The following is a 25,652-nucleotide window of genomic DNA, read 5'->3' as shown; positions in this document are numbered from 1 at the left end:
TAGGTCTACTTGATAATTTAATTTGACTTGCATACTTCTATCAAAGCAAAGTTGCTGTTGAACTAGCATATCGTTTGCCTTTCAGAAAGAAAAAGCAGTAATTTTATTTTTAAACATTTTTATCCAATTTTTATTTATTTAATAATTGGGAAAAATATAAACATACAATCTACCTGCAGTTAAGCCGCTCAAGATGTACATTGCATTCAGTCATCTAACCGTCTCCCGTCCAGAGCGACCCACAGGAACAACCCGGGTCAAGCAACCCGCCCATGGACACGTTGACTTGGTGGGAGATCTGTCAAACGGGGACAACAGAAAACAACAATGCAAAAATAAGACATCAAGGACAACAAAAATCAAAACAGCAAGGCCAACTGTATACATTTCAGTGCATGTGTGGCACTATTTACATGTGTGTGTGTGTGTTTTGAATGTGAGTGTGTGTGTATATACATGTGTACAAGCACTTGTGCGACCTCAGCCTCAGGCAAACAGTCAATGGATGTAATAGCGTTGCCCTTTAGGGTCATTCAAACTGTCTTTTTGTTTAGTTTATTATGACTCATTCTATCCCCCGCCCAGCACCTCCACTCCCGCTTGTCTCCAATTCCACATCCCAACCGTCAGCTTCCCTCAGCCCATCCAACCTATCTCTGCTGGCCACCCTCTTCGGATTTATACGTGCCGTAGTTCTTTCACATCAAATTTTATTGGTCACATACACATTGTTATCAGATGTTAATGTGAGTGTAGCAAAGTGCTTGTACTAGTTCCGACCATGCAGTAATATCTAACAAGTAATCTAACCAATTCACAACAACTACCTTTTACACACAAATGTAAAGGGATGAATAAGAATATGTACATATAAATATATGGATGAGCAATGGACGTGCGGCATAGGCAAGATGCAGTAGATGGTATAGAATACAGTATATACATATGGGATGAGTAATGTAGGATATGTAAATGTTATTTAAAGTGACTAGTGACACCTTTATTAAGTCCATATATTAAAGTGGCCAGAGATATGAGTCTGTATGTTGGCAGCAGCCTCTCTGTTAGTGATTGCTGTTTAGCAGTCTGATGGCCTTGAGATAGAAGCTGCTTCTATCTCTCGGTCTTAGCTTTGATGCACCTGTACTGACCTTGCCTTCTGGATGGTAGTGTCTTGGGTGGTTGTTGTTTTTAAAAATATTTTTGGCCTTCCTGTGACATCGGGTGCTGTAGGTGTCCTGGAGGGCAGATAGTTTGCCCCCGTGATGCATTGGGCAGACCGCACCACCCTCTGGAGAGACCTGTGGTTGCACCTTCACCACTATCTGTGTGGGTGGACGATTTCAGTTTGTCAGTTTGTCGTGATGTGTACACAGAGGAACTTGAAGCTTTCCATCTTCTCCACTACTGTCGGATGGGCGGGTGCTCCCTCTCCTTTTTCCTGAAGTCCACGATCATCTCCTTTGTTTTGTTGACATTGAGTGTGAGGTTAATTTCTGGACACCACACTCCGAGAGCCCTCACCTCCTCCCTGTAGGCCGTCTCGTCTCGCCTACCACTGTAGTGTCGTCTGCAAACTCGATGATTGAGTTTGAAGCGTGCATGGCCACGCAGTCATGGGTGAACAGGAGGTACGGGAGAGTGCTGTGAGCGCACCCTAGTGGAGATGTTTCCTACTTTCACCACCTGGGGGCGGCCTGTCAAAGTCCAGGATCCAGTTGCACAGGGCGGGGTTGAGACCCAAGGCCTCCAGTTTGATGAGTTTGGAGGGTACTATGGTGTTGAATGCTGAGCTGTAGTCAATGAACAGCATTCTTACATAGGTATTCCTCTTGTCCAGATGGTACAGGGCAGTGTGATGGCGATTGCATCGTCAGTGGACCTATTGGGGCGGTAAGCAAATTGGAGTGGGTATTGGGTATTGACTAGTCTCTCAAAGCACTTCATGATGACAGAAGTGAGTGCAACGGGGCGATAGTTATTTAGTTCAGTTACCTTAGCTTTCTTGGAAACCGGAACAATGGTGGCCATCTAGAAGCATGTGGGGACAGCAGACTGTGATAGGGATTGGTTGAATATGTCCGTAAACACACCAGCCAACTGGTCTGCGCATGCTCTGAGCCCAGTGATGTTCTTTCAGGGCCGACGAGGTATCTGCTTGGGGGGGATATCCACGGCTGTGACTATAATCAAAGATAATAGTCTTTGATTGTAAGGAATTAAAGGTCAGGTGAACAGAAGGACTTGAGTTCCTGTATGATGTTGTGATTACACCATGTTAATCATAAGGCATAGACCCTCACCCTTCTTCTTACCAGAGAGATGTTTGTTTCTGTCGGCGCAATGCATAAAGAGACCGGGTGGCTGTACCGACTCTGACAACATATCCCGAATGAGCCATGTTTCTGTTAAACAGAGAAAGTTACAATCTCTGTCTCTCTGGACGGCAGTTTGTGCCCTAATTTCGTCCACCTTGTTATCTAGAGATTGGACATTGGCAAATAATATGCTCGGAAGCGGTGGATGGTGTGCTTGCCTTCTGAGTCTGACCAGTAGGCCGCTCCTTCTGCCTCTCCCGCGGCAACCGCGTTGTTTTGGATCAACTACCTTATGTCCAGGGTGGCGGTCCGAGCAAAGGATCCGCTTCTGGAAAGTCGTATTCCTGGTCGTAATGTTGGTAAGTTGACATCGCTTTTGTATCCAAAAGTTTCTTCCCGGCTGTATGTAATAACACTTGAGAATTTCTGGGCTAACAATGTAAGAAATAATACATAAAAAAACCAAATAACTGCATAGTGTTCTAAGGACCTGAAGCGAGGCGACCATCTCTGTCGGCGCCCATCTTTCAACTATGCTGTGATGTTTAACATACAATTTGAATCGATCTAATCGAATAGAATCCGCAGATTGTGAGTTGAAGATGATAACATGCTTTTACTAAGAGTATATTAGTAATCGACTGACCAGATCTCTCCAGATCTCCCAACAATGCTATTTCTAGGGTCAATTTTAGATGAATGTTATGCTTTTTCAGCCATTCCTGAACCTGAGACTAGAAACAGGCTACCTGAGGGCAATACCAGAAGAAATGGTCTATTGATTCAGTATCCTCACAACAAAATCTACAGAGCTGCGATAATTGTATGCCTTAAATATTCAACATTTTGCCGGTGGCAAGAATTCTGTACAATCTTTTTAGCTGAAAGGCACACATTCTTGAATCTTACATTGTTTTATATATCAACTCATACACCCTGTGCCAGGGAATTGGTACATCAAAAATCTTTTCCCGGCTGTCTTGCACTCTGTATGGCAGAAACATCTTGATATAACATTATCATCAGGGTCTACTGCTTTAGGAAAGACCACAATTTGTTCTGCAGCGAGACTTCCACATTAAACCTAGTTAAGGTTAGCCTTCGTCTATATTGTTTCCAATATGTAGGAATTCATTATTACTCTGCTTCAGGCCAACCCTAGGTGCTTTTGCATTGGAATTTCAATGCTTTCTCTAGTAAATGGTGACAGTGGGATTTCTGTGTTTCTATTACACCTGCCAGGGCTTATATGAAAGGTGCTGTTAGATTCATGTAGTACTCGATACCTGATTGTTTCATAGATTCTGTTATGGATAGCTATGGCGTCAATAATGCCATAATGCCATATGGTACGCCGGCTGACTTAGTATCCCTATTGGCTAGACATTCACCCAAATGACATTAACACACGCTAATATGACAGAATTAGGCTTCTACACTGTGCTTCAGGCGCAGAATTATTTTGTAACCATAAAACTTTAATGCATATATTCATTCCAAAACAGGAGACATTCCTGGGGTAAGACAAAGGGACATTCTTTCTCTAACACAGCTAGAAAATATGCCTAAATAATTTAGGCTAGTTTATGTTCTACAAGGAATACATTGTTTTGCTTCAATTAATTAGATTTCTGTGCCCCTTTTGATTGTGTATGGCCTACGGCAGGTTTCCCCAACTGGCGTCTCCCCTATGGGTGATTGACATTTTTAAAATATTTTTTTATTGTTGGACATTAGACTGTACATTTAAAAAAAAAAAACTGTTCTAAAGTATTCCCACACATAATATGTGATCGTATGCAAATGTAAGCAAGGTTTGATTTTGTTTTATTCAAATATCTTTGGGCTTACGGTCAATATGCCGTCTACAAATTATGTTCCAGCCCCCTGACCATCCGCTCAAGAAAAAATCGGCCTGTGGGTGAATCGACTTAATGGTCCCTGGCCTACTGTTATTTACTACAGGGTGATTTACAGTGCCCTCCTGAATTATTGGCACCCTATGTAAGTATGAACAAAATATCCTGTGAACAAAATATAATTGTTTCTGCTTGGTCTGACTCAAAATATATCAATCTAACCTTTGAGTTAAAATTGTTAAAAGAAAAAGAATTTGTCAGCAATAAATAATTATTTTATTCAAAAACATGCATGTCACAATTATTGGCACTCCTGTGTTTAGTACTTTGTCCCTTTTCAAAGATGACTGTTCTGAGTCGTCTCCTATAATGTTTGATGAGGTGGGAGAACACACAGGAAGGGATTTGAGACCATTCTTCCATAGAGAAACTCTCCAGATCCTTCAGAGTCCTTGGTCCTTGCTTGTGGACTCTTCAGCTCACCCCAGAGGTTTTGAATTGGGTTTAGGTCAATGGTCAGTGAACAATTTTCCTGTGGATTTGGGGGTATGCTTTGGATCGTTGTCCTGCTGGAAGATCCAACGACGACCCAGTTTTAGCCTCCTGGTAGAGGCAGACAGGTTTTGGACTAAAATCTCCTGGTACTTGGAGTCCATGATGCCATGTATCCTAACAAGGTTCCCAGGGCCTTTGAAAGTTAAACAGTGCCTCATCACTGATTCACCAGCAAACTTCACAGTGGGGATTAGGTTATTTTCTGCACAACTCTTTTTACGTCAAACCCACCTCTGGTGTTTATTGACAAAAAGCTCTATTTTAGTTTCATCAGACCATAGAACCTGGTTCCAATGACATTTAGCAAATTCCAGGGGCTTACGTTTGTGGTTTGGTGACAGAGGAGGCTTTTTTCTGGCAGCCCTTCCAAATAACTTGTTGGCATGGAGGTGGTGTTTCACTTGTAGCTTTGGAGACTTGATGTAACCAACTTCTGAAATTCTCCAACTGTGGTCCTTGGGCAACAAAATAAATCCCCTTGAGCCATCCTTCTCACTGTGCGTGGGGACAAAATACACTTGTCATGACTTTCCCTCTTGGGTGAGCCAGATAAGGCCCACCCCTCCCACTCTGCAGAAATGGAAGTTAAAAATCCCTTGTTACCACAGAGAGGGACTTTGCAGTACTGTAACAAAACGGTTGGACATTTTCAACACCAAGAATGTTGGAATTGGTCGGGAGGGACTTAAAGAACAATTATGTCAGATCAGTTGTTGTGTGATATCATTAAGGGCGGTATAACCAAATAACGGTAACTCTACAAACATCCCAGTTATCTGACACGTTGAAATGGTTAGACTCTACTAAACCAGACAGTGTGAAGCGGTGGCTACACGGCTGAGAAATAGTTTAAAACTAAAGACCAGCGTGAGCTGAAAGGTACAAAATGGTTAGAAACTCAAACTCTCTCAAACACCACACAGGAACATTGTCTGCAGCTCTTTATGCACTGTTAGCCTAGGAAACTCGAGCGACGATGCGAGACAAATAACAATTTCCTCTCACCGCTATAGGTACCTCTAGGGTATCTATTCTAAACAGAGTGAATGATAAGGCCCGCTGAACACTGCGTGGTACACCTCTGGAACTTTAGTTCCAACAGACACTCCGAGACAAACCTACTACAACTACAAAGGACATGGTAACTTCTGGTGGACCACCAGAGACTTACACAACCAGAGACTTTCTGATGAACTACTCGCCACAGACTGATCGAGTGATTTCAACAGAGCGAGACGACAGACCTACAAGCGTAAATATGTACTTTGCATTTATATATCCAAATGAGCGCTTGTTAGGGTGCTAAATATCCACATTTACGATGAGCGTATTATTCCACTGTATGTACGATAGTTGAATTCCTTTGGCTCTCGTCCTGCTCTTTCGTTCCCCACCCCCTTTCATTGTAACAAGCCATCATATCGGGTTAGTCCACTAGGGACTTCATTGCATCATGTTAGTAACCAATGTATAATCTATCCTGTGTGTTTGTCATTCTGTGTGATTAGTTCGTTCGTAAATAAATAATTAAGCCAATTTGTGTTGCTGATTCATCATGGAGACTAGGGTTTGTGCAGATTTCTAGGATATTACGGCATTCAGAATGAGACTGAGGTAATAATGTTTAATGGATGATTGGTATAACGACATATTGACATCTTTAGAGTTAATTTGGGAAACGTTAACTCGTTAAATAAACTTTTCCCGTGGTGTCCCAGATTACTACTTAATTAATTGTTATGATTAATCAAGTAATACTTGAACGTGGTATGTAATTATTTGATAAAAGAATCATCATTGCATTAATGGTACCAACGTCACAACACTTGCGTCCTCTTCCAGGCAGGTTCATCACAGCTCCAGTTGTTAAACATTTCTACATTATTGCCCTAATAGTGGAGATGAGTATTTTCACGTGTGTAGCTGTCTTTTTATAGACATTGCCTGATTTGTGAACGTCAACAACCTTTTTAATTTCATTTTTTGTCATCTTTGGACTTTCTGATGTTTATGGATGACTAAGGGAGTTTAGCATGTGTGTCACCTTGTACCCCAGTGAAACAGGAAGTCATGGATGACTCACATTAACTTTAAAAAGGAAAATCTTAATTGGAATATACATCAACTTGATTTTGTTTCTAAGAATTACTAGGGGTGCCAATAACTGACACGCATGTTTTTGAATAAAATAATTATTTATTTTAGATTTTTCTTTGAACAATGTTAACTCAAAGCTTAGATTCATATGATATTTTCTGTAAGATTAAGCTGATAATCAACAATGACATTTTTTCAGAGCCATTTTTGTTCATATTTACCTAGGGTGCCAATAATTCAGGAGGGTACTGTAGATTGACAGTGATGGATAATAAGGGTGGTACTAGTGTCCCTATTGGTTTTGTATCTAAAGAATTGAAGCTGTTGAGAGGAGTGGCTTGTGAAGGGGCTATCAAGTGGCCCATAAACTATGTGCTGCATCGTGGAAAATCGGCAGGATCATGGCCAGCTAGCTATTACACTATAGACACTGTTGGGCTATCTCAGGATGAGAGGTGGCAGGCTGCCCAATTACAAGGCCCATTGGTCAAGGTGGAGTCCGGTCCCTGTGGAGATGTCTGTAATTGAGTTGTGACCATGTCGATGTGGGTGGTGAGCACATGAAGCAAAGCGGCTTGTGTGTGTGTACACCTGCTAGTATAGTGCAAGTGTGTGAATGATTCCGATGCAGGATAGTTTCTGCAGGCCTATCATGGTCGGTGAGTTGTTGCTCCAAATGCCACAAACTTTGGCTCCGTTTTGGGCTTGTCTAATGCTGCCGTTGTGTGTTAGTGCTATTTGGCTTTATGGGATAGCTATGTTATTTATGGTACCCAAAATAGTCATGGGTTTGCCTCTGTCCTTTTGATGTCCATGTCAGGGATAGAGGTTGGGCTAGAGTCCTCTGAAAGGATACATTGTAACACTGAATGACATTCAGGTTCAATGACATGGTGCAGTGTGAGACAAACCAACCCTAACCCCAAAGTACACTGTTAGTAGACCTGACTCATTGAGGAGACCCCCAACGGTTCCTTATTAGATGTTTATGGCTCGCTCACCCCCTGCCTGAACAGGGACTATAGAGTGAGCTGTTAGTGGATGAGCAGTGGCTCACTAGAGAGGGAGAGAGAGAGAGAGAGAGGCTAGATAGAGTAAACCAGGTCGGATAGCGGATATCAGGGTTAGGATATCAGGGTTCTGTCAATCAGAGCTAGTCATTTGAAATCAATGCAGTTGAGCACTTTAGCGCTTCAATGACAACCACCTCTGCATACTCTAAAGTACTGGCTTTCCAACAATGATTTCCACACATCCTCAAAAGCACGCTGCAATATCAAGCCCACAAATTGCAGTTCTTGGCTTTCTGCTGGGCTACCTTACTCCATCTTTGCCATTGTTTTCATCCTGCAAAAATATCTCTGTTCGCTATGCAAAGTTACTATATAATCTCCACGATAACCAGTATATCTTCAGGAAAGGCTGAATAGCAGTCTGATCCAGGTACTGTAGATAGTCTTTGACGTGAATATGGAGTGCCTTTTGGGGTCAAATTCTGATCTGTATCGGAAGGACACATGAATGCAGGGATGAGCAGTTGGATGTCGTTCCTGCCCTGTATTTGTTGTAGTCCTATTGCTTACGTTTTGACGACTACGTTACCTCTATAGCAACTCTATTGAAATCAGCAGTCGCTGTGGCCTTCGAGGAACACTATTGTTGTGTGTGTGTTTGTGTGTTGGAGACCGGAGAGTGTGTGTGTGGTCTTTAAACTGGTAATTGAGTTCGGTAACTCCCCCTCTCTGCCATTCCCTCCCTCCCTCCGATCCAGCACCTCGGCCCATACGGATCAATGGCCAGTGACTATTCCATTTGCTAGTCCTGCTATAAATTTAAGGCTTTTTAAACAGAAGGAGCATCGATCTCCCCAGTGCCAGGGCAAGGCCTAGCAGGCTGGAAGGCCTTGGGGATTGTTGCATCAGCTTGGGCCACTCACTTTATTGCCAGCAGGACACACATTAGGGCACAGTCACACTCTGATACATGTACATTATCACACACCCTTGGAATCTGTCTGGAAGTTTCTGTGTTTTCCATCGCTCATGGATAGCCAAATATAGTTAAGTACCAGTGCCATTCACCTGTATGATAGTGAGCATTGTGAACAAGTCCAAAAGAACAGATTGAACTGAAGTCCGCATCAACTTTCACCCTACTCCCCTGTTATCGCTCCCTTCCCCCACTGCGCTGCTCCGAACAGGATTTGTGGGATTATTAGAAATCCATGAGGTCCAGGAGACATATATTAAAATGTCATTTTGTTTAGGCTTTCCTTCAGATTAATGTTAACAATCAAGGAGGGCCACCCTCTTCAAAAGGAGTCTGTTGTTATGGAGGATCAGAGCCTCTCCCCCGGGGGGCAAGACTTAGCCTCCACCTCTTCATTCCCTTTGTCTCTTCCTTTTCTCCTCCTCTCCTGTTCAATGACCATCTTCTATATTTTAAACACAGAAAAGCTTCAAGTGAATTAAAGCACCATGCTTTTTTGTACTGAGCTTGCTACAACACGTATAGATTCTAGGCCCGATTCTCTTCGTTTGTGGTTTCTGTGCTGGCTTGTAGCCCTCTGCTACTAAATGAGCTTACCCAAATCCAATAGTCATTTCATTATTTCGGTGGCTAAATACCGCCGCAAAATAACAGCCTACCAAGCCACTGGAATATTAAAGAACCTGTCTCAAGCCAAGCATGTTTCTCTGCACAAGGCAAGCATCTTGGTTTTGTCCCAAATGGCACCTCTACGCAGACGACACCATTCTGTATACTTCTGGTCCTTCTTTGGACACTGTGTTAACTAACCTCCAGATGAGCTTCAATGCCATACAACTCTCCTTCCGTGGCTTCCAACTGCTCTTCAATGCAAGTAAAACTAATGCATGCTCTTCAACCGGTCTCTGCCTGCACCTGCCCGCCCGTCCAGCATCACTACTCTGGACAGTTCTGACTTAGAATACGTGGACAACTACAAATACCTAGGTATCTGGTTAGACTGTGAACTCTCCTTCCAGACTCCCATTAAGCATCTCTAATCCAAAATTAAATCTAGGATTGGCTTCCTATTTCGCCACAAAGCATCCTTCACTCATGCTGCCAAACATACCCTCGTAAAACTGACTATCCTACCGATCCTTGACTTTGGCGATGTCATTTACAAAATAGCCTCCAACACGAAAGCCTTTGTCACGAAAGCCCCATATACTACCCACCACTGCAACCTGTATTCTCTCGTTGGCTGGCACTCGCTTCATATTCGTCGCCAAACCCACTGGCTCCAGGTCATCTATAAGTCTTTGCTAGGTAAAGCCCCACCTTATCTCAGCTCACTGGTCACCATAGCAGCACCCATCCATAGCACGCACTCCAGCAGGTATATTTCACTGGTCACCCCCAAAGCCAATTCCTCCTTTGGCCACCTTTCCTTCCAGTTCTCTGCTGCCAATGACTGGAACGAATTGCAAAAATCACTGAAGTTGGAGATTCATAGCTCCCGCACCAGCTGTCAGAGCAGCTCCATAGATCACTGCACCTGTAGATAGCCCATCTGTAAATAGCTCATCCAACTTTCTCATCCCCATACTGTTATTTATTTTGCTCCTTTGCACCCCAGTATCTCTACTTGCACACTCACCTTCTGCACATCTATCACTCCAGTGTTTAATTTGCCATACTGTAATAATTTTGCCAATATGGCCTATTTATTGCCTTACTACGTCCCTTATCCTACCTCATTTGCACACACTCTATTGACTGTATGTCTGTTTATGTGTAACTCTGTGTTTGTGTCGCACTGCTTTGCTTTATCTTGGCCAGGTCGGGGTTGTAAATGTGAACTTGTTCTCAACTGGCCTACCTGGTTAAATAAAGGTGAAATCAAAATGTTAAATGTCCGGTATAGTGCACTACTTTTGACCAGGGCCCATAGGGTTGCTGCCCTTATGTCTCCTCCTGTTGGAATGTATGCTATAAGTAGGGAGACAATGGACTTCTCCACCGACGTGAGAAATGAATGGGATTCAATCAATGGGAGCCAACATCTGGCTGCTGTCAAACCTAAATGCCACATTAGCCTATTATGAATCCAAAATCTAAATTCTACCTCCCCATGTGTCTCAATTATCATATTTTTTTTCATGCTAATTTGTCGTTTTAGTCTCTCACATATGATGTTGGGAAACAAATCATTTCATTAGGGTTATTTTATTGTGATGGTAATCACTTTAGTTTCCCGTGCCAGGCTGCAGTAATGTTGCTGGTGAAGTAGAAGTCAGGACCGAACGTCTGGCATGAATGTACCTCACCTTTAAAACTGATCTACAGTTGATTTGTGTGTGGGTTGGTGGGTGTGCATGACTGGGTGTGGGTAAACAGTTTGAAAGCCAGGACCCGCTTTTGGTGCTTGACTGTAAACAGTGTTGGTGCTTTTGTGGGTAGCTATGCCATCTTCAGTTTGACCAAACAACGCAAAGACACTGGAAGAATAATTGCAGTCACAAATGCTGACGGTTGTTTTCAAGTTCATTGCAGTCAGTGCACTCCTTCTCAATTGTGCCCATAACTATTGTGTGTAAAAATAGGAAAGAAGATATTTGCCATCTCCCCCCAGAAATTCAGCACATTTACTGTTTTCCAGGGATTGCTTTAAAACCTGCACTCTGTAGACTGGGTGTGTCCGAAATGGCACCCTATTCCCTATATATATATATATATATATATAGTACACTGGTTTTGATCAGAGCTCAATGGGATGCAGCTTTTGTAGATTCTTTGACGCAGGGCTGAAAACTCCTCCAGGCGTGTTGTCATTTCAGCTATAGTATCTTTAAAGGACAACTGACTTATCCCTCACTGGGGTCAATATATAAGAAAGCGGTCATGCCTACCTGAGGTTAGTGTAGTGAAAGTAAAGCCTCTTGGTGAGGGATCCTATGGGACAGAGACGTGGATTCCCATTCACACACCTATGGGTTTGATTAGAGTTGGCACCACAACGTTGTGGGAAATGAAATGCCACGAGGCTCTTTCCCCCTCTCAGCTTTGCACACCCCGCGCTGTTATGAGATTCATCTGAGACCTACCTGTGTCTTTTGTTGTCTCCTGTATCTTGACCTCTACTTCCGTCTCTGCTTTGTGTGTGTGTGTCTCGGTTGATTCTATCTCCAGTGATTTTTTTCCTTTTGATCTAATGCTTGCTTCATTGAGAAAGTACGTGCAGTTGAAATTTGGTCATAGAACTTTCAGGAGGACGAAATTACATATTTTCCTGATGTTGAAATCAGGTACATTTTTGGTTCTGAATGAAAGTTGAAAATATGCATTAACATTTGTTGAAAATATGTATTTTTTTGGTGACTCATTCTATACCCAAATTTCAACTGCAAAAACATTAATGTATTAAGCATTCTGTCACACTAATACATTTGAAAATCTATTTAATATAGGAAAGGAAAGAGGCGCCAACTGATTGCAACATAATATGTATTATTACTCTCATCTGTCCCATGCACTTCTGTTCATTTTTCAAAAGCTTTTAAATTGGCAGCGATGTTCAAAGGAGTCAAACCAACAGACCACTTCAACAACATTCTCAGTAACTGTTACAGAAATATATTTATTCTTACTATGACTGATATGTTGTTTATCTACCTTAGTTGAATGCACTGACTGTCAGTCGATCTGGATAAGAGCGTCTGCTGAATGACCAACATCTCCAGAAAATCTGTCTTTTCACCTTTCATTCAGAACCTTAAACCTGCCTTTTTAAAATATATATATTTTTTAGACCTATTAAAAAAGAAATCTTACTGGGTGTTGTCATTGGGAAAATTTGCATGGAAAATCTCCCTGGTCCCTAAATGTCTTCGCTCCCTGAGAGAAGCAGAAATGAAAGAACTTGACATATGTCAACTAAATTTATGAATTCATTCTCTAATTTTCTGACATCATTCTGGTGAGCAAGGCTTTATTTAGTATTCTAGAGCATCAAGTAATGACAAAGAAGCTTTGTAATTATAGACAAGTTGACTAACAAATAACCTACCTAATGTCAGAAATTATAAGCAGAAAAATATCTAAATGAGTCTTAACTTTAATTAAAAAAAATAATTATCCCGTATCCCCTGTCAAAAAAAAAAAAGAACTGACGTCCCGGAGACAATTAGGAATATTATTTTTATTCATGGATACAGGGATTCTCATGAGTGGAATGTCAAAGCTGCATGTAAACAGCTTATCCTGAAATAATAATTGGGATTGGGCTATTATTCAGAATACTCTGCGCATGTGAATGTGGTCACTGACGTGAGCTTGCTCATTGACTAGTACTCAGGCGTTGAGAAAACATGCACCCAGCTAGTAACACAAGGGTAGTAGCTCCTCAAGTAAAAATCAGTGCAGGGTTTCAGACTGCCCTCACTGTTCTAGCCTCTCTCGTTCTCTGTCTGTGTATGTCCATGTGTGCCCCAGTGGATCAGTCTGTGTTCAGGTGCAACATGTTTACCTGACCCTGTTTCCTGTCCCCCTGGGCTTCTTCTCTATCAGACCAGTCTACACTACAGTAAACTGCCTGGTAGGAGCAGTAGCTACAGAACTCTGCTAACCACCATAGATCAGGCACATATTTAATTCAATACCGTTCTGTCTGCAATGAGCTTCGGCCTTTCTGTCCGTCAGCTGCAGAGTTCCATTAACTTCAGTTATCCAGGCACACATTCAATTAAATACACTTCAATAGACCTTTCTTGGAAAGTCCTTGGGAGACAAATCAATCACCAGTAAATGTGATCTTTCTTTCCGCTGTATCATTTAGTGATATCCGGGCAAGGTTAATATACGGAGTCGTGATTGTTAAAAATAATGTTTTCTACATTTTAAAATATCTATTTTTATTACAGAAAGCACTGAATCGTGACTTGTTTTGGGAGTCGTGACAGTCTACAGACTTCAAAGAGAAGTTTGTGTTAAGTTCTTCCCTCTTTAAGCAGAACCCTTTTGGTGTGTTCTCTAGAGTCTAGTGCTTGGCATAGTGTTGGATCCAGCCTCAGTCTTGTTTTTGGACAACATCGCGCTTCACTCTCCAGATCAGGTCAGCAGCACTGTGGTTCAGAATTGCAAAGTCACGTCAGGCTATGCCAACTAGACACACCTGCCAATGGACCCATCCACGCCAGAGGGCAAGGTCAAAATAGTGTGTATGGCTGTCCAAAAAAACGATCTCACCCCAGGACACCTCAAGTAATGAAAAATACAAACAAACGCAGGAGCACTATTTCTTGATATTTGAAGGACAAACAGGGGGCTGACGTTTTGGCGTGTCAGGCGCCTGCGGGAGCTTGTGTGTGTACAAATAAAGGCCAAACCCACCACTGATGCGTCCTCTCCTTCAGTGTGGAACTCAGCTTGCAACGGAGTCATTTTGCATGCCGAACAACCCCAGGCAAAATGTCAGTAGCCTAGTCAAACTGAGCACCGTGCCCAGCTTCGCCAGGTAGGCGGCCTGTGCTTGATCTTGCACATTTGCACGGCACCTTCAGCATTCAAATGCTAAAACGGCTTGTGTGATATTACGCTGTTAGTTGAGTGACAACCTATGTCATTTGCTAGGTTATTATCTATGCGCTGTTGAAAATGATGTTTTACCGGAATAAAAGTAAACTACTGGAGGAAGGTTCATGATTCTGATTTCAGTACCAAAGTGGGAGAACAAAAAAACGTAGGCTACATTGCCTCCCCCCAGATACGTATTGAATCGTCTTGAAAGGAAGAGATGCACATCCGATATTAATTTGAAGGATAATCTAGAGGCTGACGTTGTCAGATGCCTGCCTCAGAGCCGTTTAGTGTGTGTGTGGACTCGAGTCCGAGCCCCTCTATGAACTGTGAAATATGAACGTCCTTCACCCAAATAATGTAAATAAACAGGGTCTCTCTTCACACTTATATACAGAGTATGTATTGGGATTATATCTCATATAAACAAAGTGTGTATTGAGAAGCATGTGTATTCACTTCTGTCTCTCTCTGTCTCCAGATGAAGACAGTGAGTGTGGCCCTGGTGTTGTGTCTCAACGTGGGCGTGGACCCTCCTGACGTGGTCAAGACGTCACCCTGCGCCAGACTGGAGTGCTGGATCGGTAAGAACACACAAACATACACACTTGCATAACCTGTTCCATACTCAACTCACACACAAATAATTCATGATAATAAAGCCATTATTAAGACATACCCATGGGAAACATTGGCTTTCTTCTAATGTGTCCAACCTTCTCCCCAACCCATGTTTCCTTGATAGTATTTCCTGAACTCCTCTAGTTGTTCCGGGCACTGAAAAAACTGCGTATCCAGTATAACCCCGTCAGTGAGCATTATGCGACCTCAGCATTCGAAAACATTATATTCGATGCACTTCCAGAAGGACTTATTTGCGGTGTCATTTCCGTCTGTAGATGTAGCCTTCATGCGCCAGGATATTTTTGGGAAGCACGAAGAGGATAAATTCGGTTTCCATTGCTTGTCAGGGACACCACCAGGATCTTGGATAAGTGAGTGCCCCTGGAAAGTTGGTGGACTAGAATTTCCTCCTCATATTGCAGGCTTACTAGCTGTGTATTCATCCACTCATTTGTCTCAGACCCACAAATACCATGATTTGCCGGTACCCTGTCTGTCCCTGGTTTTCAGGGCTGAGCCCCTGGTTATGAATCTCTGGTGACATCCCTGTTGCTTGTTCTAACCTCCAAGAATAATGAATGCTGAGGGTAGCAGTGCAAGATCTTTTTAAGCAGAATATTTGTATTATTAGCAAATGAACGATTTGCAATTAGATTGCTGGACAATCAAAGCCATCCATCCAACACATTTATTCAGATCTGGTTAGTTGATAGATTGGGCCTAGTTATTGTCCATTAACAGCATACATTTGCATTCATTCTCTTAAATCTCTTAAAGTAGCCAATATTCTTCTTGTGCAATGTATAGCCTACTGTACTCTGTCTGTTTGGACTGTCTGCATGTCTTGGTGAGAATCTTAAGTTAATAAAATACTATAATAGCATTCTTTATTTTTTGTGCTTATTATTCATTATTATTATTATTATTATTTGTCTGGGGGATACCTAAAGCTAATTTCCTGCATTTTACACAATCCAATGTGCAGTCTCTATTTAGAACAAAAAGTAAACAAAAATGCCCTCAGTCGCCACGCTAGGTAGGAGATCATTATTAAATATGTTAGTGATTAATAAGACTGAACTAAATCTAAGGTGATTCAGTAATAAATATTGTGTTGCACCTTTAACCAATAGCCTAACAAATGAGCAACTCGTGAATAAAATACAAAGACTTTTGATTGTTTTTTATTAAGTCTGCTATATCAAAATCCGCTATATCAAATTTCAGCCAGACCAGCCAGAGCCGCCTTACTCAACTCTCTCCCAACACAATTTCCTCACCGTTCAATCATACCTTTATGTTTATTTTTATTCCCAAGGGAAAGGTTTGGAAAAAAAACACACAAAAAAACACACCCCACTCAATTTTAGGATGTTAGTGAAACTTTCGGGATTGATTTCGGGTGTGTTAGGCCAAGGACATTGCCTAAATGGGTATATCCCCTGACGTGGGCATGTTTTCAATATAGACTCCTTTAGTCGTACTGTATTCCATTAAAGGCATCCAGACCCTGTAAAAGATTTTCAGTATGCCCTTAATCTGGTAATAAATTAAATCTAGTGATTCATAACTTGACATTTGTGGGAGGATAACCAACCTTCCAATTAATGGCGATGCATTTTTTATCCCCTATAAATGCTTGGTTACAGTTTCTTCTGATAAGTCTCAAGTATAAACATTTCCAAGCAAACAAAACGGGGAGAAGGGAGAATCTGTCGACATGCTGAGATAAAAGAACATACTCTTTGCCAGAATTCGGCCAGCCTTCACAAGACCACACAGTGCATTCAGAAAGTATTCAGACCCCTTGACTTTTTCCCCATTTTGTTACATTACAGCCTTATTCTAAAATGTATTAAATAAGATGTTTTCCTCATCAATCTACACACAATACCCCATAATGACGATGCGAAAACAGGTTTTTAGAAATTTTTGCTAATTTATAAAAAAACAACAACCTTATTTACATATGTTTTCAGACCCTTTTGCTATTAGACTTCAAATTGAGCTCAAGTGCATCCTGTTTCCATTTATCAGCCTTGATGTTTCTACAACTTGATTGGAGTCCACCTGTGGTAAATAGTTGGGGCATGATTTGAAAAGGCACACACCTGTCTACTTATAGTCCCACAGTTGACAGTGCGTGCAAAAGCAAAAACCAAGCCATGCGGTTGAAGGAGTTGTCCGTAGAGCCCTGAGACAGGATTGTGTCGCGGCACAGATCTGGGGAAGGGTACCAAAACATTTCTGGAGCATTGACGGTCCCCAAGAACACAGTGGCTTCCATCTTAAATCTAAGTCGTTTAGAATCACAATGAGTCTTCCTAGAGCTGGCCGCCTGGCCAAACTGAGCAAATGGGGGAGAAGGGCCTGTCAGGGAGGTGATCAAGAACCCGGTGGTCACTCTGACAGAGCTCCAAAGTTCCTCTGTGGAGATGGTTGTCCTTCTGGATTGTTCTCCCATCTATGCAGCATTCCACCAATCAGGCTTTTATGGTACGGTGGCCAGATGGAAGCCACTCCTCAGTAAAAGGCACATGACAGCCCGCTTGGAGTTTGCCAAAAGGCACCTAAAAACTCTGACCATGAGAAGCAAGATTCTCTGGCCTGAATGCCAAGCATCACGTCTGGAGGAAACCTGGCACCATCCCTACGGTGAAGCATGGTGGTGGCAGCATCATGCTGTGGGGATGTTTTTCAGGGGAAGCGATCAGGATCGAGGGAAAGATGAATTCTTGACGAAAACCTCCTCCAGAGTACTTAGGACCTCAGACTGGGGCGAAGGTTCACCTTCCAACAGGAAAATTACCCTAAGCACACAGCCAAGACAACACAGGAATGACTTTGAGACACTTTGAGTGGCCCAGCCAGAGCTCGAACATCTCTGGAGAGACGTGAAAATAGCTGTGCAGCAACGCTCCCCATCCAACCTGACAGAGCTTGAGAGGATCTGCAGAGAAGAATGGGAGAACCTCTCCAAATACAGGTGTGCCAAGCTTGTAGTGTCATACCCAAGAAGACACGAGGCTGTACTCATTGCCAAAGGTGCTTCAACAAAGGACTGAGTAAAGGGTCTGAATACCTATGTAAATTTCATTTTTTTGTATATATACACTGCTCAAAAAATTAAGGGAACACTTAAACAACACAATGTAACTACAAGTCAATCACACTTATGTGAAATCAAACTGTCCACTTAGGAAGCAACACTGATTGACAATAAATTCCACATGCTGTTGTGCAAATGGAATAGACAACAGGTGGAAATTATAGGCAATTAGCAAGACACCCCCAATAAAGGAGTGGTTCTGCAGGTGGTGACCACAGACCACTTCTCAGTTCCTATGCTTCCTGGCTGATGTTTTGGTCACTTTTGAATGCTGGCGGTGCTTTCACTCTAGTGGTAGCATGAGACGGAGTCTACAACCCACACAAGTGGCTCAGGTAGTGCAGCTCATCCAGGATGGCACATCAATGCGAGCTGTGGCAAGAAGGTTTGCTGTGTCTGTCAGCGTAGTGTCCAGAGCATGGAGGCGCTACCAGGAGACAGGCCAGTACGTCAGGAGACGTGGAGGAGGCCGTAGGAGGGCAACAACCCGGCAGCAGGACCGCTACCTCCGCCTTTGTGCAAGGAGGAGCAGGAGGAGCACTGCCAGAGCCCTGCAAAATGACCTCCAGCAGGCCACAAATGTGCATGTGTCTGCTCAAACGGTCAGAAACAGACTCCATGAGGGTGGTATGAGGGCCCGACGTCCACAGGTGGGGGTTGTGCTCACAGCCCAACACCGCGCAGGACGTTTGGCATTTGCCAGAGAACACCAAGATTGGCAAATTCGCCACTGGCGCAATGTGCTCTTCACAGATGAAAGCAGGTTCACACTGAGCACATGTGACAGACGTGACAGTCTGGAGACGCCGTGGAGAACGTTCTGCTACCTGCAACATCCTCCAGCATGACCGGTTTGGCGGTGGGTCAGTCATGGTGTGGGGTGGCATTTCTTTGGGGGGCCGCACAGCCCTCCATGTGCTCGCCAGAGGTAGCCTGACTGCTATTAGGTACCGAGATGAGATCCTCAGACCCCTTGTGAGACCATATGCTGGTGCGGTTGGCCCTGGGTTCCTCCTAATGCAAGACAATGTGGCTGGAGTGTGTCAGCAGTTCCTGCAAGAGGAAGGCATTGATGCTATGGACTGGCCCGCCCGTTCCCCAGACCTGAATCCAATTGAGTACATCTGGGACATCATGTCTCGCTCCATCCACCAATGCCACGTTGCACCACAGACTGTCCAGGAGTTGGCGGATGCTTTAGTCCAGGTCTGGGAGGAGACCATCCGCCACCTCATCAAGAGCATGCCCAGGCGTTGTAGGGAGGTCATACAGGCACGTGGAGGCCACACACACTACTGAGCCTCATTTTGACTTGTTTTAAGGACATTACATCAAAGTTGGATCAGCCTGTAGTGTGGTTTTCCACTTTAATTTTGAGTGTGACTCCAAATCCAGACCTCCATGGGTTGATAAATTTGATTTCCATTAATCATTTTTGTGATTTTGTTGTCAGCACATTCAACCATGTAAAGAAAAAAGTATTTAATAAGAATATTTCATTCATTCAGATCTAGGATGTGTTATTTTAGTGTTCCCTTTATTTTTTTGAGCAGTGTATATTTACAAAAATATCTTCAAACCTGTTTTTGCTTTGTCATTATGCGGTATTGTGTATAGATTGGTTAGGGGGAAAACACTATTTAATCCATTAGAATAAGACTAACGTAACAATGTGGAATAATTCAAGGGGTCTGAATACATGTAAAACACAAAAGGGGACACATTTTCATATCTCCAGCAGAGGAATAACATTTCTGAGTGCATGTAATTCAGTTTCACTGGCATATTGTACGTTCTATGAATGGTCTCAAACTGCAGTCATGTATGTCTGAGATGATGAATGCCCAGTCATGTTCATATCATCAATAGCTTCTACCAGGTCATGTGTTGTGTCATCGGAAAATGCCTCCATCAACCCTCGATACAGTTTGGAAAACAACTTTGGAGGGTTGTCAGACTGCCTTGTAATAACATCTGGCTGGTCCAGTGTTTGCTGCATAGAGAGAATAAAGGGTTGTCTCTGTAGAAATTCACCTAGCCTGCGTCAGACTGGTCTTCCCTGGCTGCCTGCTGAGATCCCTGTCACCATCTCATCCTCCTAGAAAATGAGGGATGACAAAGAATGACCTTGGTGTACATTTATACATTGATTCTATTCTTAGATAATATAATGGTTCAATAATTGAAATTGACCATTATTCCCAGACTGTTGCTTTAATCTTAAATGATGTCTTGTAGCTGCTGTAGGTCTTACCCTTCAATTCAAGATGGAACTTTGTATCATTCACTGATATTGTTAATATACTTCAAAATCGTCTGTCTGACCATTTTGGGACCCCTGTCACCATCTGATCCTGCTAAGACATGTCGAGCATAGTGTTGTGTACTGACTGCACTAGAGGGCTGCATTCCCGCGGGTCGCGACAAAGATCATTGCAGCGCGGTTTGGGATGCGAATGTTGTCCCTTTCTTGTCCCACAGATGATTTGGAAACGTTCCTCTTTCTGCTTTGTATGCGGTAGCCTACCTATTGTATTAACAGCACATATTTGTTTTGCGTTATTCACACACGCTTCAACTTCAGGAGCCTACCTCTCCTAGTTTGGACGTGAGAGCTCAACTGCGCCTCGTACGTGTGGCCTCATTGATGTTGAGTAGGCTGCCTACATGCGCAGAGAATCACGTGGCGGTTCAATTGAACATGAAATTAAATATGATTAGGCACTAGTTTACTACAGTATCTAAATGCATATTGATATTGGAAAGAAGGGGATGGCTCTCAACCAATGTGGGTCAAAGTGCAATCAACACATTTAATCATCATACTATGGTGAGCGAGCTTTGCGCCGTTTCGTTTTCGGTAAGTATTGACCTGTTTTTGTCTCTGCCTGCAAATCGTCCTAGAAGGTAGGCTATATCTTATAGGCCTACGCAAAACGTAGCAGGTGTCGCTGTCATCATGTTTGCTGCTTCCAGTTCAGTAGCCATACCTGTGAGATCAGGTGCCCGTGTGGTCTCGATTCAATAGTAGGCTATAGCTTATGCATGGGATGAGAAGCACGGGGCAGTTCTTTCCAAAGAAATGTACTTCCTAAATAAGCCTATGATTAGGCTATAGTTTACTACATTGCTTAGAATATTGATCATCCATATTTCTCTCTGTCAATCTTCCCACTGCTAAAAGGTAGCTATAAAAATAGCAAGTCTGTCCAACTCTGCTCACTTCAACTACATCTATCACATTGGCTGATAGAGCCCAGTAACACACTATAAGGGCCATGTGAGAATCTCTGGACATGTAACCGATTTCCTACGTAATTGTTGTGTATTTGATATGGCCTAAAGGGCATACATTTGCGGGGACCATGACTGGCAAGTGATCTGCGTCACATACGGCGGGACTATGTTGGGTTTGGGACCAGTTCTTGTGGTAGCGGGTGGGAGTCGGACAGAAAGCCAGCAGGGTGCGGGTGGGAGGGAGATGAAGAATAGGTCCCTGGCAGACCTCTACTGTGCACAATGACGTCTGTAACGTTAGCGCTGTTAATAACTGTGTCAGTGTGAAAAGTAGGGAATTAGCTAGGGAAACTGATCAATACAGTTACATTGCCATACTGTCTAATAAAACTCACATAGCACTGAAAAAGCGTCAGAATAGTATTCTTAACTTGTTTTGTTGGTGGTTTCATCGTTTGATTCAGGTCTAGTGTGATTGAGGCAAAAAAAATAATAGCTAATGTTAGCTAACTTTTTGCCAGCTCTCTCTAACGGTACATCAACCGGTGAAAGCTAGCAGAGTTCATTTAATTTTGAAAAGGGGCAAAACAAAGACTTAACATTTCCATACAAACAACAGCTGTTAGCAATATGAGGTGGCTATGAGGTGGCTATATCTATCTGACAGATAACTAGAGGCTAGAGCTGACCTGACTGGTAGCTACTAGCTAGCATAGCTTATTAATTTACCTCAGTCAAGAGGGGATGAAACATTACCTAACATTACAATACTAGCTCAGTTATGTTTTTTTCATGAAGTTAAACAGCAGTTACCTTGCCAGCTACATGAGTCAACTAAAGAGTAGCCAATTTTTGCTCTGCTTGCTTTTACAACTTTGTGAAAGAGCGCAACACATACACACTGATCTATCCTCAGCTCTCCTGTGCTGGTCCAGCCAGCCTTCCAGAAGCTTTGCCTTCACACAGCCTGTCAACCTGCTCTGTGGCATCTGCGTGGTCCTAAATCCAGCCAGCTGAACACTCTAAATAGCCTACCCGACCGCTCGGAGGCGACCTTCTGTCCTAAAGCACACCGTTGCCGCTTTTTTCTTCTTTTCATATTGCAATGATAAAACTGGTGTGGGCAAAAATGCAATTTCAGAATGTGGGGGGACATGACCCCTTGTTCCAAGTAAAAGTTGCTATACATCTGGCTTCAGTTTCACGCCAAATAGGCCTACAAGGAAACTCGACATATCACGACGACGTTGGGGAGGGGTCCGTGCTCTGTGTAATGCCTTCCACAAAAAGTTTTGCTCAACAAAACAAAAAGGCACATAAGCCAGTTGGCACAATGCCCCTTGTGGCGAAAGTACATTCATTGAATCCATTTGAAAATATATGGTCTTAAACAAACTAGATTTCCATCCAATTTGCGACAGATTTTCATGCGCATAAGTTATAGCTTTCTTGCAGATTTTTGAATATTTGCGTTTTCAAACCATAGATGGGTTTCCATCAAATGTACCTGTTGGTAAAAGGCTGCACGTGATGACGTCGTGCACATTAAAATATATTCTGTGGTTAAATTCCCATGTACTGTACTGTATAATAATTACAAGTTAAATGGGGTTCCAATGCATTTTCAACTCTACTGCTGGTTTTGTCACAAATGTTTGCGTAATATAGTGAATTTCCCCACTGGTATTGGCACATGCGCTCTAACCAACAGCTTGCAGATACAGTGCCGGTATAGCCTAGTGTCTAACCTTCATTACAAGGTTATTATGGACAAAAGAGCAAGATAATTTTTATTTGTTTAACTGCAGGATCGATCAACATGTCACCATAATTCCCTGGATATTTATTAGAAAGGAGCATCAAGCTCATCACCTTGCACTTGAAGTTCATCAATACCTATTTCATCTGTAGCCTAGTGGGAGGACCACACGTCATTGTGCGACTCCAAGTTTACTTTGATATGATGGTTATTATATCAATATTTACACATAAAAGCGTTTCCACCACCATTTCTCGCATAATTAATTTTACAGACACACAGATCCCACCGTGTCTATTTGTTTTTTGTCGACATCAAGCCTGTCGTGAATTTTTTTTATCCGGCGTGTACTTTACTCGCATAAAAACGTTTGACGGAAACCTGTTTATAGAAAATAATTATTATTCTGTGAAAGGAAAAGTGACCTTTTCACAGAACCATACAAAGTAAAAACGATTGTTTTACATTGTGGGAATTATAACAAATTAGTGAAGGAAATTCAGAAATGTATGAAAAATGCAACTAAAAACAATTGATCAAGTTTGAAGAGTATAAAACAATCAGAAAAGAGAGCTCCATTTTAAAACCACTTAGAATGTATTTGTTGCCACGCTACGATCATGCACTCCTCCTGACGCATATTTAAAGCTTTTGTTGTTCTAAAACATAAAATATCTTCATACCGTTAAAACATGAGGAAAATATTGTTATCTGATATGACCATATTGCCCAGCCCTAAATCCACGTTTTGTAATCCACGTTTTGTAACAGTATATTAGACAACTGAGAAGAAACCAGCCGGACAAAATTATAGTAATAATTAAACTTTTGGTTTGACAAAAAGAAACCACATGAAATTCAAGACTGTTTGATGGTAGAGTTTATGAAAGGAAGCACTTAACACATTCAAAAAAGCAAAGACTTCTGACAGTCTGCTCCTGTTTCATTGTAGACTTTGACTGAGCACAATGCAAACTGTCAATCTAGAATAACCTTAAATGCACAATCGTTAGCTATCATTCTTCTTCTCTGACCCACCCCCTCCCTCCTTCCTACATTTTACTCTCTGAAGAGAAATGAATGCATCATACCACTTTAGGGTCATCATCTTACATTTACTCACTGCAGTTGCGTTATACTGCACAATATACATTTCCTTGACTTGCTGGCTACTGAAAATATATCATCTATCAATAAATATGCTTTGTCCCCAAAACATTGTCAGTGTCCCTGAATATGCATATTGTCAATAGATCCGGTAATTTCTAAATCAATAATGTAATTCTCTGCATTGTGGACAGAATTTGATATTTCAGAATCTATAATATGCGCTATGCTTTATACAATTTGATTTCTTCTTGCCAATATTTCAGTCTGAAGCGCTGGGGAGATTTCTCCATGTTATGTAGTTTAATTTGATAAGAGAAACAGCCCTACTAAACAAATGGCGAGGGATTGTGATACTGGTTCTCTATTGGGTTAACTGTCTAAACTGAATCTCTGCTTCATTGTGATGGCAATTTTGGGATTTATCTGATCTCTGTGTTGTGGCATATCAAATGGGCTAGAGGACTCTTAATCCAAATCATGGAATACTGCAGCTCACGATTGTAGCATTGACAGTACCAGTCAAAAGTTTGGACACCTACTAATTTAAATGTTTTTTAAAAATTTTTTAAACTATTTTCTACATTGTAGAATAATAGTGAAGACATCAAAACTATGAAATAACACATGGAATCATCTAGTAACCAAAAGAGTGTTAAACAATTCAAAATATATTTTATATTTGACATTCTTCAAAGTAACCACCCTTTGCCTTGACAGCTTTGCACATGCTTGGCATTCTCTCAACCAGATTCATGAGGTTGTCACCTTGAATGCATTTAAATTAACAGATGTGCCTTGTTAATTTGTGGAATTTCTTTCATCAAGGCGTTTGAGCCAATCAGTTGTGTTGTGACAAGGTAGGGGTGGTATACAGAAGATAGCCCTATTTGGTAAAATACCAAGTCCATATTATGGCAAGAACAGCTCAAATAAGCAAAGAGAAACGACAGTCCATTACTTTATGACATGAAGGTCAGTCAATCTGGAACATTTCAAGAACTTTGAAAGTTTCTTCAAGTGTAGTCGCAAAAACCATCAAGCGCTATGATGAAACTGGCTCTCATGAGGACCGCCACAGGAAAGGAAGACCCCGAGTTACCTCTGCTGCAGAGGATACGTTCATTAGAGTTACCAGCCTCAGAAATTGCAGCCCAAATAAATGCTTCAGAGTTCAAGTAACAGATACATCTCAACATCAACTGTTCAGAGGAGACTGTGTGAATCAGGCCTTCATGGTCGAATTGCTGCAAAGAAACCTCTACTAAAGATCACTAAGCAGAAGATGTGACTTGTTTGGGCGAAGAAACACGAGCAACGGACATTAGACCGGTGGAAATCTTTCCTTTGGTCTGAGCCAAAATTGGAGATTTTGATTCCAACTGCCGTGTCTTTGTGAGACACAGAGTAGGTGAATGGATGATCTCTGCATGTGTGGTTCC

General features: G+C 42.2%; 1 protein-coding gene across 7 annotated transcripts in view; it reads left to right on the top strand.

Moving 5' to 3' along the window:
- The window catches only part of LOC139424649 (regulatory-associated protein of mTOR), a 208,718-nt gene that overhangs the window by 3,882 nt on the left and 179,184 nt on the right, over positions 1–25,652 (top strand). For all 7 annotated transcript variants that reach the window (XM_071176690.1, XM_071176689.1, XM_071176687.1 and 4 more), the window contains exon 3: positions 14,856–14,958. In XM_071176690.1, coding sequence (XP_071032791.1) covers positions 14,856–14,958 — 103 coding nt within the window. The remainder of the gene's footprint in view (positions 1–14,855; positions 14,959–25,652) is intronic.

Source organism: Oncorhynchus clarkii, chromosome 13, assembly GCF_045791955.1.
Source record: "Oncorhynchus clarkii lewisi isolate Uvic-CL-2024 chromosome 13, UVic_Ocla_1.0, whole genome shotgun sequence".
Taxonomy (NCBI): domain Eukaryota; kingdom Metazoa; phylum Chordata; class Actinopteri; order Salmoniformes; family Salmonidae; genus Oncorhynchus; species Oncorhynchus clarkii.
This window is presented reverse-complemented; position numbering and strand designations above follow the sequence as displayed.